This window comes from Macaca mulatta, chromosome 7 (genome assembly GCF_049350105.2).
Source record: "Macaca mulatta isolate MMU2019108-1 chromosome 7, T2T-MMU8v2.0, whole genome shotgun sequence".
Lineage (NCBI taxonomy): Eukaryota > Metazoa > Chordata > Mammalia > Primates > Cercopithecidae > Macaca > Macaca mulatta.
This window is the reverse complement of record NC_133412.1, coordinates 161,495,381-161,511,166: the sequence shown is the minus strand read 5'-3', so window position 1 is coordinate 161,511,166 and position 15,786 is coordinate 161,495,381. Positions and strand designations below refer to the sequence as shown.

At 47.0% G+C, this 15,786-nt stretch overlaps 1 protein-coding gene across 3 annotated transcripts in view; it reads left to right on the top strand.

Moving 5' to 3' along the window:
* KCNK10 (potassium two pore domain channel subfamily K member 10) overlaps positions 1 to 15,786 on the top strand; it is a 145,073-nt gene that overhangs the window by 54,817 nt on the left and 74,470 nt on the right. For 2 of the 3 annotated variants that reach the window (XM_015144304.3, NM_001261558.1), the window contains 1 exon segment: positions 11,460 to 11,809. In XM_015144304.3, the coding sequence (XP_014999790.1) occupies positions 11,460 to 11,809 (350 nt within the window). 3 annotated transcript variants of the gene reach the window in all.

Genomic DNA, 15,786 nt, shown 5'->3' with positions numbered 1-15,786 from the left:
TTATGGCCTGATAAATATGGAATTAATCGAAGTACCTCTAGCTACTTGTTATCACCATTATTGGGTGGGACACAGCGAACAGATTTCCTAAAGTTAGGGAATTACACAATAGGACATGTTATGGACTTGAGCCATAAGATCAATTTTTTTTTTTTTTTTAAGATAGAGTCTCAATCTGTCACCCAGGCTAAAGTGCAGTGGTGCAATGTTGACTCACTGCAACCTCCACCTCCCAGTTCTCCTGCCTTAGCCCCAGAGTGGCTGGGATTACAGTGTGCACCACCATACCTGGCTAATTTTTGTATTTTTAGTAGAGACGGGGTTTCGGCATGTTGGCAGGCTGGTCTGGAAAGGATCTTTCTAATAGGTCAAAAAATATTTTTCAGTTTTGCTTTCTACTGAGGATCTGTAGATCCACAGTATAACTACTTATGATCTGTTTGCTTGTGACTGCAGATACTGAAGGAGTTTGCTGGAGCGGGAGAAGAGTGTGTGGAGGAAGAGGGGAGGGCTGGAGAAGTGAGATGAGCCCTGAGCACACGGGACACTGGAGGCCAGGGAAAGAACCATGGTGGTGCTTGTGCGGTTTTAACAGGTGCACGCTGGGAATTTCAGAAGGCTCACCTGGCTGCTGAGTGGAGCCTGGGGTGGGGTGGGGGGATGAGGAGACCCCTCCAGGAGCCGGTGAGGAGAGATAACTGCTTTTGACAAGACACTTGGGAAAGACATCTGGAAGGAATGGTGCTGACAATAGGATTTAAAACCCTTGGCCCCAGGGAAAGGAGATATTTTGAGAATTATGACTGCTTGTATTATTTTTAATCCCAAGAGGAGGAAAAAGTTCTTTCCTGTATAAAGCGCGCTAGTTAATTTAAATTGTGGAGGAAAAAACTTAGGGCAAGAGACAGAATATGATATTGAGGAAGCATTTTGGAAGAAGACACAAGGACCCCCAGCTGTGGCTGTGTGCATCTTTAGGGCCTTGATCGTGGAGGCAGGATAAAGGAGTCCATCTCGCAACATGGCGGAGTCAGAGTCTATTGGGAGAATCATGAGGTAGGCAGCTGTAATCCCAAAAGATGGTGGTCCAGTGGGATATGCCTGGGCTGCTCTGAGCAGCTCAGCACACACAAGGAATAGCTCTGGTCCTGGGCAATTTGTGCCGTGGGTCGGAGGGTGAGAGTTCATTTTATCGGAACAATAAAGACATCCCACCTGCTACTAGGAGCAACCAAAAATGCTCAGAAGTTCTGGAACAGGGATGCTGCTGAGCAGGGTTTCCTGGCAGCAAGAGAGAGAAAGTGGTAAAAAACAGCAGAACGCTGCTCTGGTATAGTACTGAAGTCATCAGGCACACACTGAGACTACCTGTGAGTGAGGCCTTGTGAATGGTGCTGGAGACAGAGACTGGGATAAGATCTGCCATCTCTGATGCTGACGCCCAGCCCGGTTCTCCCCTTTTCCTCTCCAGTTTTTCTTTCTCTGTCATGCATCCCCCTCCATTTGCTGTCCCTTAAATGTTGCTCCCTTGAGCATCATCTTTTACTCTCTTCTCATTTTACATCTCCCTCCGGACCACTTCATCCAGTCCTGTGGCTTCAGTACCACTTACATACTCATCACTCTTAAATCCAGGGATTCAGCTAGATTAGTCCCCTGAGTTCTGGTCCCTTATGCCTCATGTTAACTGGGTAGTTCCACCTGCATGGGCTACAAGAGCTGCAAACCTAACTCTCCTGCATTTTCTGTCTTGGAGAGCACGATACTCTTATAAGCTTCTAAGAGTCATCCCAGACGCCTCCCTTCTTCCTTTGCATCCATCACTAGGCCCTGCACATTTTACTTCCTTAACACCCCTTGTCTCTGACTCCTCCTCTGCTGCTGCCTGAGTTGAGGCCTCATAATACATTCCAGTAAACTCCTACCCACACCCCCCACAGACTATCTCTCACTTCCTCCATGTCTTTTACGCACTGCTGCCAGAGTCAGCTTGCTAAACCCAGGCCTTACCCCATGGCTCTTTTCCCTGTGTTAACCTTGATGGCTTCCCATGTTCATTAATAAGACCAACAAGAGCCACACTCTCTCCTCTGCTTGTCTTTGCAGCTTTATTTTGGTGTAGCCATCTTCACACCCTCTAGTTCTGACACGCAGACCTGGTGTAATTTCCCAAATGCCCCAGGCTGATTCGTGGCTGAGTGTCTTTGTATCTGTTGCCCCCTCTTGCTGTTCTGCCTTCCTCTCCACCTCCTCTGCCCTCTCGCAGACACCTAATGCCTTTTCCACACCAGTAGGCACCTTGTCTTTGCATTCTCGTCTCCTCTTCGGTGGCATTGGCACTCCCTCTTCATGTCTTTCTGTCCCCCACAGCTCTGTCAAGCACAGCATCTGCATACTTTGTTGCATTTGCTTGCATAGATCACATCATTTTCTTCACCTCCTAATAATATGGACAGTTCACGTTGATTGAGGACTTGCTCTGAACAAGGCATTGAGCAACATGCCCTACATTTTATGTGAAATCTTCCCAATAGTGCTCCTGCTTCTGTCCCTTTCCAGGGAGGAGGAAGGAGGCTTGGAGAGAGGACTGTCTTTCAGGAGCCCTGCCCAGTGTTTCCTGTGAGGGTGGGGCCATCTTGGAAGGTAAACCTATGGTGGGGATAAGCTGGGTGACTGTTGAAGTCCAACCTTCCCCCTTCTTCCTGTAACCCTGATAACCTTATTCTCTGGGCCCTGTCTGCTGGTGGAGAGGCTTCTGACTTTTTTTTTCCGCGCCTTTGGTTTATAAATACAAGAAGAGATTTGGGGAAAGATCAGAGGAAACTGTCGAGCTTACAAGTCCAGAGAAGGAAGTCACTGCTCCTTTAAGTCTCATGTGAACCCCTTGTTCTCTCCCCAGCTTGTGGGGTGAAAGAAAAGCCCTTTAGTCTTTTGGGTCCTCAAATCCCAGTTTATGCAGTTTGGCCCCAGTCAGAGGGACCCTAGGAAGGCAGACTCAGGGTAAATTCTGCCTGTCTTCCACCAAAGAGGGGACTCACCAAGTGTGACTCATGCCGTTCAATAGAATTTTTAAAATCTAACAAGTATTTTGTACCCCTGAGTGAAAGAGAGGCTTGTAGCTCTTCATGAAGAGAACAAGAAAGGCCAAAACTGAATGTTTGGAGCCCAGTGAAGTAGAATACTGCCCTGTCTCCTGTCTGTCCACTCTAGCACTTGTACAAACCATGAAGAACTCGCCTTGGACTGTTTGCTTTTTGAGAACTTTAAAACCTCGACTCTGGATTTCTGCTTGGGGAAAAAACCACAATAGTGCCAGGGGTGCTTCCATATGCAGGATTAACTCTGCAGTCAAAGTTTTTGTTGGGCAGGTGTGTGAACTTGATATCATAAATGCTGGCCCAAAGCAAATGGAAGAATGGATGAATGAGCAAATTCAGGAATGGAACAAACTGTAACCGGGGGTCTCCTAGTTGTAGGTTCTCTACTAAACTTAGCATTGAGACACGAAGGAAGGGCATCTTATAATATAATGTTGGGGGATGAGCAGTCAGCTTGGAGGTGGGGGCATGTGAGGTGGGTTTTGACGTTTGCGAAGGAATTGACCGAAAAAAAAAGAGTCAAGAGGTGAAAATAATCTGGGAATCAAGACCTGTTTCTCCGGGACAGGTGTGAGCAGGTCTGGGTGCTGCTGGGTTTTGTTGGGGCAAAGGTTGCTTGTGGGGGCGTGGCAGTGGGTGAGGCCGGGAGATAGGCAGGAGCCAGGTCCTGGAATGGAGAGTCGGGGAGCAGGGCATGGAGCCTGCACTTTGCTCTGAATCTTGGTGGTACCTTCAGAGGATCGTTAGCAGGGGTCCGGGTGATCACATTGACACCTGAGAGAGCAACACGCCGTGTACGCGGCTGGGATGTGGAGGACGGATTTAAGGGGGACAGGACTGAAGGCTGTCACAATGATTCAGGTGAGAGAAGATGGGGGTCTGGACTAAGGGGACAGGAAAGGACAGATGTGAGATGAGGTGGCAGGCAGTTCTAGCTCCCTCTTCCCCCCAGGCTGCCTTGTTTCCTCTTCTCGTGGCTCCATAGGGTCTCAGTCATTTCATCACAGCTTGATCTCTTCCATCTGGAAGTGCAGCCTGACGTTTCGAAGAGAGCAGGGAGCAATGCTTCACCCAAAGGGAGAGCTTCTCCTCGGGTGGCGTTTTGGGACCATGCCTTGCTCACTTGGTGCATACAGACTTAGTGTTACTGCCATTCTTACTGGGATCAGCTTGATCGCCTTTAAGGTAGGGCTGTCCCGTGGAAACAGGGAAAACGTGATTTGGTTATTGGGGTATCTGGAATCAGAAGCAGGAAAGACTCTGCTGTAACAGCTGCTGGACAGCTGGAGGCCGGTGTGGGTGGAGCACCCGAGGTGGAATCCTGCACTGCTCATCTTTCCTGCCCTCTTCCTAACACCCTCCCTCCCCAGCAGCCTGAAGGCTGCCTATGCCTCTCCAGGCTGAGCTGTAACCTGGGACTCTTCAGAAGCTCTGAGCCATCAGTGCAGGTGGCCCTGGAATGATTCCAGACCTGGAGCAGGGGTGGGAGGTCGGCTTTGGGGCAGCGGCAGGTGAAAGGAGGGTGTCCTTTTCCTCTCGCCAGGGAGTCTGCAGTCACAGTCGCACTTTGCCTGGGTCAGTAGGCAGAGTCATGCTGCTGTGTGACAATGGCACTGAGGCAGCTGCATTTCAGGTTTCCAAGAGACTCTGAACCCTTGGAATGCCATTTGTTTCAGGTGACGTGGAGGAGTGGAGGCACTCGGGTTAGGTGTCTGAAGACGGATTCAAGGATGCCGCTGCTTGTTAGCTTGTCATAGGTTGCTCAGTGTCACTTCTCTGGCCCGTAGTTTCCTCATCTGTCAGTGGGGGCAGATAATGATCATTGCCTTGTACAGAAGGTTTGGTGAAGATAAAAACAGGTTCACTGACTGGGTGCAGTGACTCACACTTGTAATCCCAGCACTTTAGGAGGTTGATGCCAGCAGGTCTCTTGAGGACAGGAGTTTGAGACCAGCCTGGACAATGTAGTGAGACCCCATCTCTACAAAATATTAAAAAAGTAGCTAGGCATGGTGGCATATATCCGTGGTCCTAGCTACTGGGGAGGCTGAGGTGGGAGGATAGCTCGAGCCCAGGAGTTTGAGGTTACAGTGAGCTATAATTGTGCCACTGCACTGCAGCCTGAGTGACAGAGCAAGACTCTGTCTCAAAAAAAAGAAAGCAAAACAAAAACAGCTTCATGCATGTGTAAGATCTTTGTTAATTCTTCCATTAACTCTGAAGGCAGGATGTGTCTTATTAATTTATGTAGCTCCAGCGCCAAACGCAGTGCCAGGCAAACTCAGTTGTTTGTTGATTGAACAAATGAATGGATGGTGCAGTAATATCTGTGGGGCCTGAGAAAGCCTGAGTAATGTAAACTTATTAAGAGCTTGTTCAACCATGAAAAAGCCGATTTCCACATGTGCCCTTCCGTATAACCCACATTTAGATGACAATGAAATATGTGCCGATATTCTTTTTTTTTTTTTTTTCTTTTTGAGACAGAATTTCACTCTTGTCACCCAGGCTGGAGTGCAATGGCACGATCTTGGTTCACTGCAACCTCCACCTTCCTGGTTCAAGTGATTCTTCTGCCTCAGCCTCCCAAGTAGCTGGGACTACAGGTGCACATCACCATGCCTGGCTAATTTTTGTATTTTTAGTAGAGCCGGGGCTTCACCATGTTGGCCAGGTTGGTCTCGAACTCCCAGCGTCCCAAAGTGCTGAGATTACAGGCGTGAGCCACTGCGCCCAGCCAGGCAGATATTCTCGAGGAAACATTTTAAAATGAAAACTAGCAGAAAGGATGTTATCTTTCAACATTTCCTTTCTCATCACTTCTTGGCGGCACTTTTGCTGCCCAGTAGTCTTCTGTTGGAGCTGTGAAGTGTGATAGGCCATTACTTTATAGTTCCATTCATTATTGATACGTTGTGAAGGAAAGAGCTCCACCGCCATTCAGAAACTGAAGTAGTCAATCTCGTAGACTGGAAAACATTTTTATGCCTATTTGAAACAAATGTCATTCCTATTTTTTGGGATAAAAGGGCCCTTTCCCCCTGGAATTGCTGTGTTTCCTCTTCCTGTTCCTGCACTCTGCGGAACTGACTTCGAAGTCAGATGATTCCCTTCTTAATCTGGCTTCTCTCTTTTGGGCCGCTTAACCTTGACTTAGCCATTGAACCTGTCTGGGTCTCAGTTTCTTTGTCTGTGAAGTGGGGCTGTGTTGGGCATGAACATGCACCTACAGGCCTCTAACTGGAGGGAGTGTTGGTGATCAGGGCCCTGGCTGCTGCCCTGAAGTCCACGGCTGGGCTTGCACCGCGGGTCCATTGTTCCAGTCTCCTGCCAGCCAGTGTCTGTGCTCAGCAAGGATACCATGGTAGGATTGTTTCTGGGAGACGCAGGACTCCTCAGACAGCTGACTTCAGCTCGAGAACTCCTTGATGGGCTTGCTAAACTTCCTTAGGCTGGAGGATGCTTACCTCCTCCTTCCTTCTTTGCTTCTTTTTCCAGGGGTCAGACTTACATAGAATCTAGTGGCTGCTCTAGCCTCCCCAGCTCCCTCTCATTTTCTCTCACACATGCATTCCCCCTAATCAAATTCATGCACATTTAATCCCTTCTTGGCATCTGCTTCTGGGGGGACCTAGCTGGACTCATGCAATGTGATAATTCCTTGTAGTGAGGACCGAATGCAGTGATGGAAGCGGAATGTTTGTCAGAGTGACAGCATGAGTAAGTGCCCAGTAGGTCATCAGGGCTCCTGTCAACTTCACCACCATCAGCACCACCATCCTCATCACCATCTGGCCAAGTTTGCTTCTTTGTTGGTTCCAGGCACAGAGACCTCCAGTGGTTCATTCCAGGTCACAAGGCAACTTTGTATTAGGGTGAGAACAACTGTGGCTTCTAAGGAGAAGAAATGGATTAATGAAAATACCATTTAAAAATGTATCCAACTTGGCTGGGTACAGTGGCTCACATCTGTAATCCCAGCACTTTGGGAGGCTGAGGCAGGCAGATCACTTGAGGTCAGGAGTTCAAGATCAGCCTGGCCAGCATGATGAAACCCCGTCTCTACTAAAAATACAAAAATCAGCTGGGCATGGTGGTGCACACCTGTAGTCCCAGCTACTTGAGAGGCTGAGGCACGAGAGTAGCTTGAACCTGGGAGGTGGAGGTTGCAATGAGCCGAGATCATGCCACCGCTGCACTCCAGCCTGGGTGACAGAGCAAGACTCCATCTCAAAAAAAAAAAAACAATAGGAAGGAAAAGAAAAAAATTTATCCAACTTAAGCACAATCCAGATCCATTTCTAGCCATTGAGATGTGCAGTCTTCTTTGCCAAAACAACCAACTCGATCTTTAGTGAAATGCACAAAAGGTTTTGTAATATTCTGAGATCTCTGCCTGTACTCTTGATATCTACAAATATACTCCAGCCAGTAGACCATTTGCTTTCCTGAGAACCCTGTGGATGTTTAGAAAAAAAGGTGATTGCTATTATTCACATGTCACAGTAAGCAAACAGAGAAACTAAGTGACGGTTTCGAGGTCATGCAGTCACTGATGAGTTTGGGACTAAAACTCTGGTTTTTGCTCTGATGTTTTGGAAGCTCAGGAATGGGTGGATTCTGTTCAGACTCTGCCCTCATGAACAGTCTTTTAGCAAACTGGCACCAGGACCTGGCCTGAAGAGACCTTTCTCAACCCCAATTCTGCCCAGCTTCAGGGGTGCTAGAAGCTTGAGAAGCATCCATGATGCAGGCCAGTGGAGGAGACCAGCCTCCACTCACCTCCATGCTTATGCCATTGCATATCGGCTGATGTAGCTTTCAGCTAATGTTGGTTACCTGGTGCTGTGGAGCACATTCCTTAAGCTGACTGGCAAGCCCCTGAGGCTGGGAGGGACTGTGCCTTATCCCAACCATACCACACCCCTTTGTGCCCATTCAGCATTAAATAAATGTATTTATTTATTTGTTTGTTTGTTTGTTTTTGAGACAGAGTCTTACTTGTCGCCCAGGCTGGAGTGCAGTGGCGCGACCTGAGCTCACTGCAAGCTCCGCCTCCCAGGTTCACGCCATTCTCCTGCCTCAGCTTCCGAGTAGCTGGGACTACAGGCGCCCGCCACCACGCCCAGCTAATTTTTTGTATTTTTAGTAGAAACAGGGTTTCACCGTGTTAGCCAGGATGGTCTTGATCTCCTGACCTCGTGATCCACCCGCCTCGGCCTCCCGAAGTGCTGGGATTATAGGCGTGAGCCACCACCTCCGGCCGCATGAATGTTTGTTTTTGAGAGTGTTGGTGATTCCGATGGGGCTTTTGTGTGAAGGAATTATCACCACCACCAGAAAACAACATTTGCTCTATGCCAGGCACTATGCCAAGAAATTGAGATCCAATGATTAAAAGATGAACTTTCTGACTCCAAGAAGCCGGTAGGCTAGTGGGGAAGACCGGCACGCTGAGCCTGCCTGGAAGAGCCCAGGACGACTTCATAGAGGAGGTGGCTTTTGGCTGAGACTGAAGAGGATGGGAGTTTTCCAGGCAGATGAGGGTGGGGAAGGGGTAACTGGCTGAGAGGACAACACCTGCAAAGGTGTGGAGGTGTGAACGGAGCACTGCTGTGTTTGAGGACCTGCTTTCAGTATTGCTGGAGTGCCAAACTGTTTGCCATTTGACGCTGCTCATCCACGTTGTATGTGTGGTTTGGATGTGCCAGCATTCCTTCCACCCTTCATTCACTTATTCCACCATCATTGATTGTCTACACACCATGTGCTAGGCACTGTGCAAAACACTAGGGATGTAGAGGTGAGGGGTAGACAGGGTGCCTGCCCTCATGGAGCTTTCTGTCTAATGGGAGTGCTGGACAAGGGTGCAGGCTCTATTAGCAGCACAGCAGTGAGTGCTGGGCAAGGGAGAAGTATTAGTGTGTTCTCCTGCTGATAATAAAGACATACCCAAGACTGGGTAATTTATAAAGGAAAGAGGTTTAATGGACTCACAGTTCATATGGCTGGGGAAGCCTCACAATCATGGTGGAGGACAAATGAGGAGCAAAGTCACATCTTACATGGCAGCAGGCAAGAGAGCATGTGCAAGGGAACTCACCTTTATAAAACCATCAGATCTTATGAGACTTATTCACTATCATGAGAACAGCACAGGGAAAAGCCTGCCCCCATGCTTCAATTACCTCCCACTGGGTCACTCCCCCAACATGTAGGGATTATGGGAATACAATTTAAGGTGAGATTTGGGTGGGGACACAGCCAAACCATATCAGGACACTTGAACTAATGGAGGGAAGATTAGTTTCCTGGGGCTTCCATAGCAAATTGCCACACATATAGTGGCTTAAAGCAACACTAATTTATGATTGTATGGTTCTGGAAGTCAGAAGTTCAAAATCAGCCTCACTTGGCCAAAATCAAAGGGTAAGCAGTACAGGTTCCTTCAGGAGGCTCTAGGGGAGGATCCTTCCCTTGCCTTTTCCAGCTTCTAGAAGGACCACATTTCTGGACTCAAGGCTGCATCACTCCAACCTGTGCTTCTGTCCTCATATCCCCTCTCTCTCGTGTCCTCCTGCTTCCTTCTTATAAGAACTCTTGTCATTATATTGAGCCCAACCTTGTAATCCAAGGTCATCCCCCATCTCAACATTCTTAATCACATCTGCAAAGTCCCTTTTGCCATGTAAGATAACATCCATCTATGTCTTGGGGATTAGGATGTGGACCTCTTTGTGGGCCATTATTCTACCTGCTTCCAAGGCAGGAAGAGAGAAGGTGCTCCCGGAAGTGATATTTAATTTGAGATTTCTGGGTCAGAAACGAGATACACATGGAAGCAGGGAGGCCCCTTGGGAGGCTGCTGGGCTGGTCCAGGCAAGATGTGATGGTGGGCAGGATGAGGCTGCTGGCCACAGGGGTGGGGGAAGGCCCAAGGGATGAAATACAGTGAGGAGGCAGAATGAATGGGAGATGTGGGCAGTGGTAAAAGAAAGCCACCCAAGGCAAGGCTTACCTCGGCATCAACAGGAGCAAGGGGGAAAGTGAATGCAGCGTCTTTGGGGAAAGGTTAGCAAGAGCATAATGCCCAGGTTGTTGATTCTAACGTATAGCTCTTTCAATCAAGATTCCAGACAATTTTGCGTTTGTGTAAATCCGAGGGAAATTTAACATGGAGTGATTTTATTGGATTGGATCATACGCCATAAAAGACGGACGTTCAGCTCGGTTTCCAAAGAGAGAAACTGATTCCGAGGGCCTAGGAGGAGAGGCAGATGTTTACAAACTTAGATTCTTCTAAGCCACCACCCTTACAGCCAGGTGGTTTGAACGGGGAGTAACATGGCCTGCGTTTTGACTTTTCCAACAGTGATTGATCAGTTCAACTCCCCGCTGGAGTGGAGCTCTTTACCCCACTTAGGTAATTAGGTTTATCATCTCCTAATACCTTCTTTACACAACAGCCAGCCTGCACCATGACAGAGACTATAATAAGAATTGGAATAATAAAGGGAGAAAAACACCGAAGTACGATGGCCGTTCATTGTTGCACGAGACATTTCTGTGACGCCTGATAGCATTGCGTGTGCGTCACAACCCCAAACTTCCTGCCATCGCAGAAAAGCCTCCAGCTGACCCTATTTATTTCCAAAGTAATGAAATTACCCTACCGAGAACAGGGACCTTAGAGAATTCTATGTGTTTCAAAAACCAGGAAACATTTTCTTTCCAATGACATCTTATTGGAAAACAATAGAAGAAAAATTATATTACTAGTAGATCAGGAGTGATTATGCCTAAGTCACATCTTCTATTAAGATATAACAAGCTCATCCTTTTTTCCTTTGTTTTGTGACAAGAGGACTTTTTAAGTCTCTAGACGTTCATCTCTTCTCTGCTCTTGGTATCACCACCCCTTGGTACTTAGATAGAGTAGTTGGGTAGCCCTCTCCTATTTACTTCCTCTCCAAGTTCAACAACATGTTTGTTTTTAAATCTGGTGATTTGTTGTGTTTCTTACACATTGTTTCAACAAGGAAGCTAAGGGAGGAGGTGAATTACAAATGACAGAGAGACAGCTTTCAATTTGGACCCTTGTAGAAAAATGTAAGCATTTCTAACTCAGTTTATACTTTATTATTATTTTTTTAACTGGGACTCCTGGTGCTTATCTTTTAGAACTCAAATGGGTACCTAGCAACTGATCACATTTCCTAACCGCAGGCTTGGTGACCCAGTGTTCCATCCTCACATTTGAAAGCTGGCTCAAAGAAGACATCGGTGCTTTGTTTCTGACATGTTTTGTATTTGTTTATAAACAAACTCTCTTCTTCTTTATCCCCCACCCTGACTCCTCAGTGGCCGTTCCCGCAGCAGCACCGGTGTGCCAGCCCAAGAGTGCCACTAACGGGCAACCCCCGGCTCCGGCTCCAACTCCAACTCCGCGCCTGTCCATTTCCTCCCGAGCCACAGTGGTAGCCAGGATGGAAGGCACCTCCCAGGGGGGCTTGCAGACCGTCATGAAGTGGAAGACGGTGGTTGCCATCTTTGTGGTTGTGGTGGTCTACCTCGTCACTGGCGGTCTTGTCTTCCGGGCATTGGAGCAGCCCTTTGAGAGCAGCCAGAAGAATACCATTGCCTTGGAGAAGGCAGAATTCCTGCGGGATCATGTCTGTGTGAGTCCCCAGGAGCTGGAGACATTGATCCAGGTGAGCAGGGGGTGAGTCGACCTTAGACCAACAGGTGGGGTGGATGGCAGTGTTGGTTTTATCTTCTGGGTCTCAAGTCTTGCTTTCAGTTGAGACGCTCCTGGTGGTCATGGAAGTTCTCTCCGGGGAGGTGACATGTGAGCTGAGACCTCCAAGAAGCGATAGTGAGGCATGTGACAGTGTGGGGGAAGGAGGGTCTGTGTTCTGCATCTTGTCTTGGATGAGTGGTCAGAGGTGGCAGCAGGACAATGGACTTTGGATTTTCAAGTTCAAGCCCACCTGTGTGTGCTGATTAACTCCTTGGTTCTGAACTCTCTGTGGAATGCTGGGATAGAACCCAAAGAAGGAAAGAATTTTAAATATGCAGATTTAGAATAAGCAGGGATATATTAACCTGTCCAAGGTCCATGAAGATGAGGTAGAGAAGAGGCCACCAGGTGTGTGGGTGAAGAGGCTGTCAGCGGCCTGAGACAGCTGTTATAGTGGATTTATGGGGATGAAATAATATGGATCACAGTAGTAGTAATCATCAGGTTTGCTGTTTTTGAATACTTACTGTGTATCAGGCACTGTACTAAGGCCTTTACGTACCCTGGATATTAAGGAAAAAAGATTCATAGGAAAATGGAAGCAGAGAACTTGAACTGCAGCCTAAAGAAGCAAGGCAACACTTCTGGGCAACGGGTATGGGCTTTACAGGGGTGGCCTGTGGCAGTGAGGAGCTATAGGAAAGCCAGAGAGTCATCTAGAGGGCTGCGGTGCGAGGGACTGGATCAGGACGGTTGAGAAGTCCGGGAAGCCAAAGAGAAAAGCAGTTCCCATGAGGACGAAAGGGAAATGGTGGAGAGACCTGTTGGAGGGCTTCACCTTGGACTTGAAGGAGGAAGGCTGCCTCTGAGGCTGAAGTTGCACTTTCTATCCCAGACACCCTGCTGAACTACAAAGAGTGGGTTAATGTGAGGGAGAGTCTCATCTTTCTGGGGGCTCTAAAGTTTGGAAGGTGGAGGGATGGAAAAGACAGTTTTTACCATTCCTTCTGGCTCTGGGATGATGCACATTAAATTCTAGTGGCTGCAACAATCCAAGATAGTGTAGGATTCACCAGTCTGCGCTGTTTTAGTATTTATTTATTTCCTACCATACCAACAGAGTAGGGGAATTCTGATGCTACTTATGATCTAGCACCTTCATAGCAATCATATTCTTGTCAGTTAGTTTTAATAATGACTTGACTCTTAAATAAGTAGAAATACAAATTCTTCCCTTCCTGGGAGTAAATATGATTTCATAACTATGCCCTATAATTCTTCTCAAAAAAATAAAATGTTAAAAATCCAAGGGTAGCATTTCATAGAACTGTTGCATAGGGAGTCAGTTCTCCGAATGGCTTTGTCTTTTGTTTTCTTTTTCTTTTTTGAGACAGGGTCTCATTCTGTCACTTACGCTGGAGTGCAGTGGTGTGATCATGGCCCATTGCAGGTTCAACTTCCTGATCGAGGTCTCAACTGATCCTTCCGCCTCAGTCTCCCGAGTAGCTGGGACTACAGGCATGTGCCACCATGCCTGGCTAATTTTTGTATTTTGTTTGCAGAGACAGGATTTTACTATGTTGCCCAGGCTGGTCTTGAATTCCTAGGCTCAAGTGATCTGCCTGCCTTGGCCTCCTAAAGTGCTGGGATTACAGGTGTGAGTCACCACGCCCATCCCTTTTTTTCTTTCATGGGAAAATGCTACCACATTTGCAGTGATGAGATTTTTGTACTAATCAGTGCCAGATTTAAAGCCTAGCATGCTATAGAGAATGGAAGAAACAATTCTGGAGTAGTTTTAAGTAGGAGTATAATTACACTTATACACATTGTTGTGATATGGGGTAGGATCCTTTTTAATTAGTTGTAAGACATGTAATAATAACCTGATAGGTGATCTGAAGTGAATCTAGTATCGTGCGTGAGTTTTCCTTCTTTAGGCCGTAAGATCTTGAAGAAAAGGAATGCATTGTCTTATCTTTACCTCCATGTGTGACCTATGCTTTGCTTTGCCTCTAATTATTGCCCAATAGATAAATGTTTTTAGAGCAAGATATCAAAGTAAATTGTAGAACACTGGTGATGTCACAACCTATGTGAGCTTATCCATGCATTTGTTGATTAGTTCAACATTTCTGGATTTCCCATTCTTTAACCCTCTTCTTTATGAGAGAGCTCAGAGACCTGAATGAAGGACAGGATCGGGGAGCGTGGAGGTCCTAATTCTGATGCTGCCATTAAGACTTGTGCCCTGTTTTGACCTCAAAGATTTCTCTGTGAAATGAGATAGGTGTGTGCATGTGTGTGTTTGTGTGAATGTGTTTGCACATACACACATGTGTGTGCATTTAAGATAATTTTATAACAATTTAAAAAGCTACTCTTTATTAGGCACCTGTTATGAGCTGGGCATCATATACCCATTATCTCATTTAATCTTATCAACAACACTCTTAAGTTTATATCATGATTCCCATTTTACAGGGGAGGAGACATCAGTTTCCTTAAAGAGGAACTTTCCAACCACCGAAGTGGTAGAGCTGGCAGTCAAAGCAAGGTTGGACTGACTGTACACTCTCTCATCTAAATAGTCTACAGGCCCTTTAAGGAGGTCTTGGTTTATAATAGGCTCCAGTCTCTTTTAAACATGTGCTTTATGTTGAATGCTGTATTAGTCCATTCTCACTATAAAGAACCACCTGAGACTGAGCAATTTATAAAGAAAAGAGGTTTAATTGATGCACAGTTCCACAGGCTGTATAGGAAGCATGGCTTGGGAAGCTTCAGGAAACTTAAAATCATGGCAGAAGAAGAAGGGGAAGCAGGCATGTCCTATATGGCTGGAGCAGGAGGAAGAGAGAGTAAAGGGATGCTACACACTTTTAAACACCCGTATCTTGGCCTGGAGCAGTGACTCACACCTGTAATCCCAGCACTTTGGGAGGCCAAGGTGGGCAGATCACCTGAGGTCAGGAGTTCAAGACAAGCCTGGCCAACATGGTGAAACCCCATCTCTTCTAAAAATACAAAAATTAGCCAGGCGTGGTGGTGTGCGCCTGTGGTCCCAGCTACTAGGGAGGCTGAGACAGGAGAATCTCTTGAACCCTGGAGGCGGAGGTTGCAGTGAGCCGAGATCACACCACTGCACTTCAGCCTAGGCGACAGAGCATGACTCTGTCTCAAAACAAAAACAAAAACAAACAACCAAACAAACAGATCTCATGAGAACGAACTCACCACCACAAGAACAGCAAGGGGGAAATCTGCCCCCACCATGCCCCTCCTCCAACATTGGGGATTACAATTCAACATGAGATTAGGGCAGGGACATAAATCTAAACCATATCCAACACTTTCCAGAATTTTAGTAGTCAAAAAGCATTAGATGGCCAGGTGTGGTGGCTCATGCTGGTAATCCCAGCAGTTTGGGAGGCCAAGGCGGATGGATTGCTTGAGTCCAGGAGTTCGAGGCCAGCCTGTACAATGTGGCAAAACCGTTTTGTACAAAAAAGTACAAAAATTAGATGGGTGTGGTTGCACATGCCTGTAGTCCCAGCTACTTGGGAGGCTGAGGTGGGAGGATCACCTGAGCCCGGCAAGTCGAGGCTGCAGTAAGCCATGATTGTGCCATAGTACTCCAGCCTGGGAAACAGAGTGAGACCTTGTCTCAATAAATAAATCATTAGAGTTCCTGGCTGCCTAACAGGAATCATTTCTGTTTCTTCTCCCTATATACATTGAGCATCAGTCGTGGACCTGGGATGCTTTTAGATTTCCATCTATTATGACTTAAAGACTCATCCTTGTGTTTATCTACAGTTTTTCTCACAATATAAGTTAAGCAGGTTTAACTGCGGAATCTGTGTCAAATGATTGCACCAAATCATTACGTTTTGCCCTTCAGTTCACTGATACCTTCACAAGGATGAAAGTGTCCATTCTTACAGA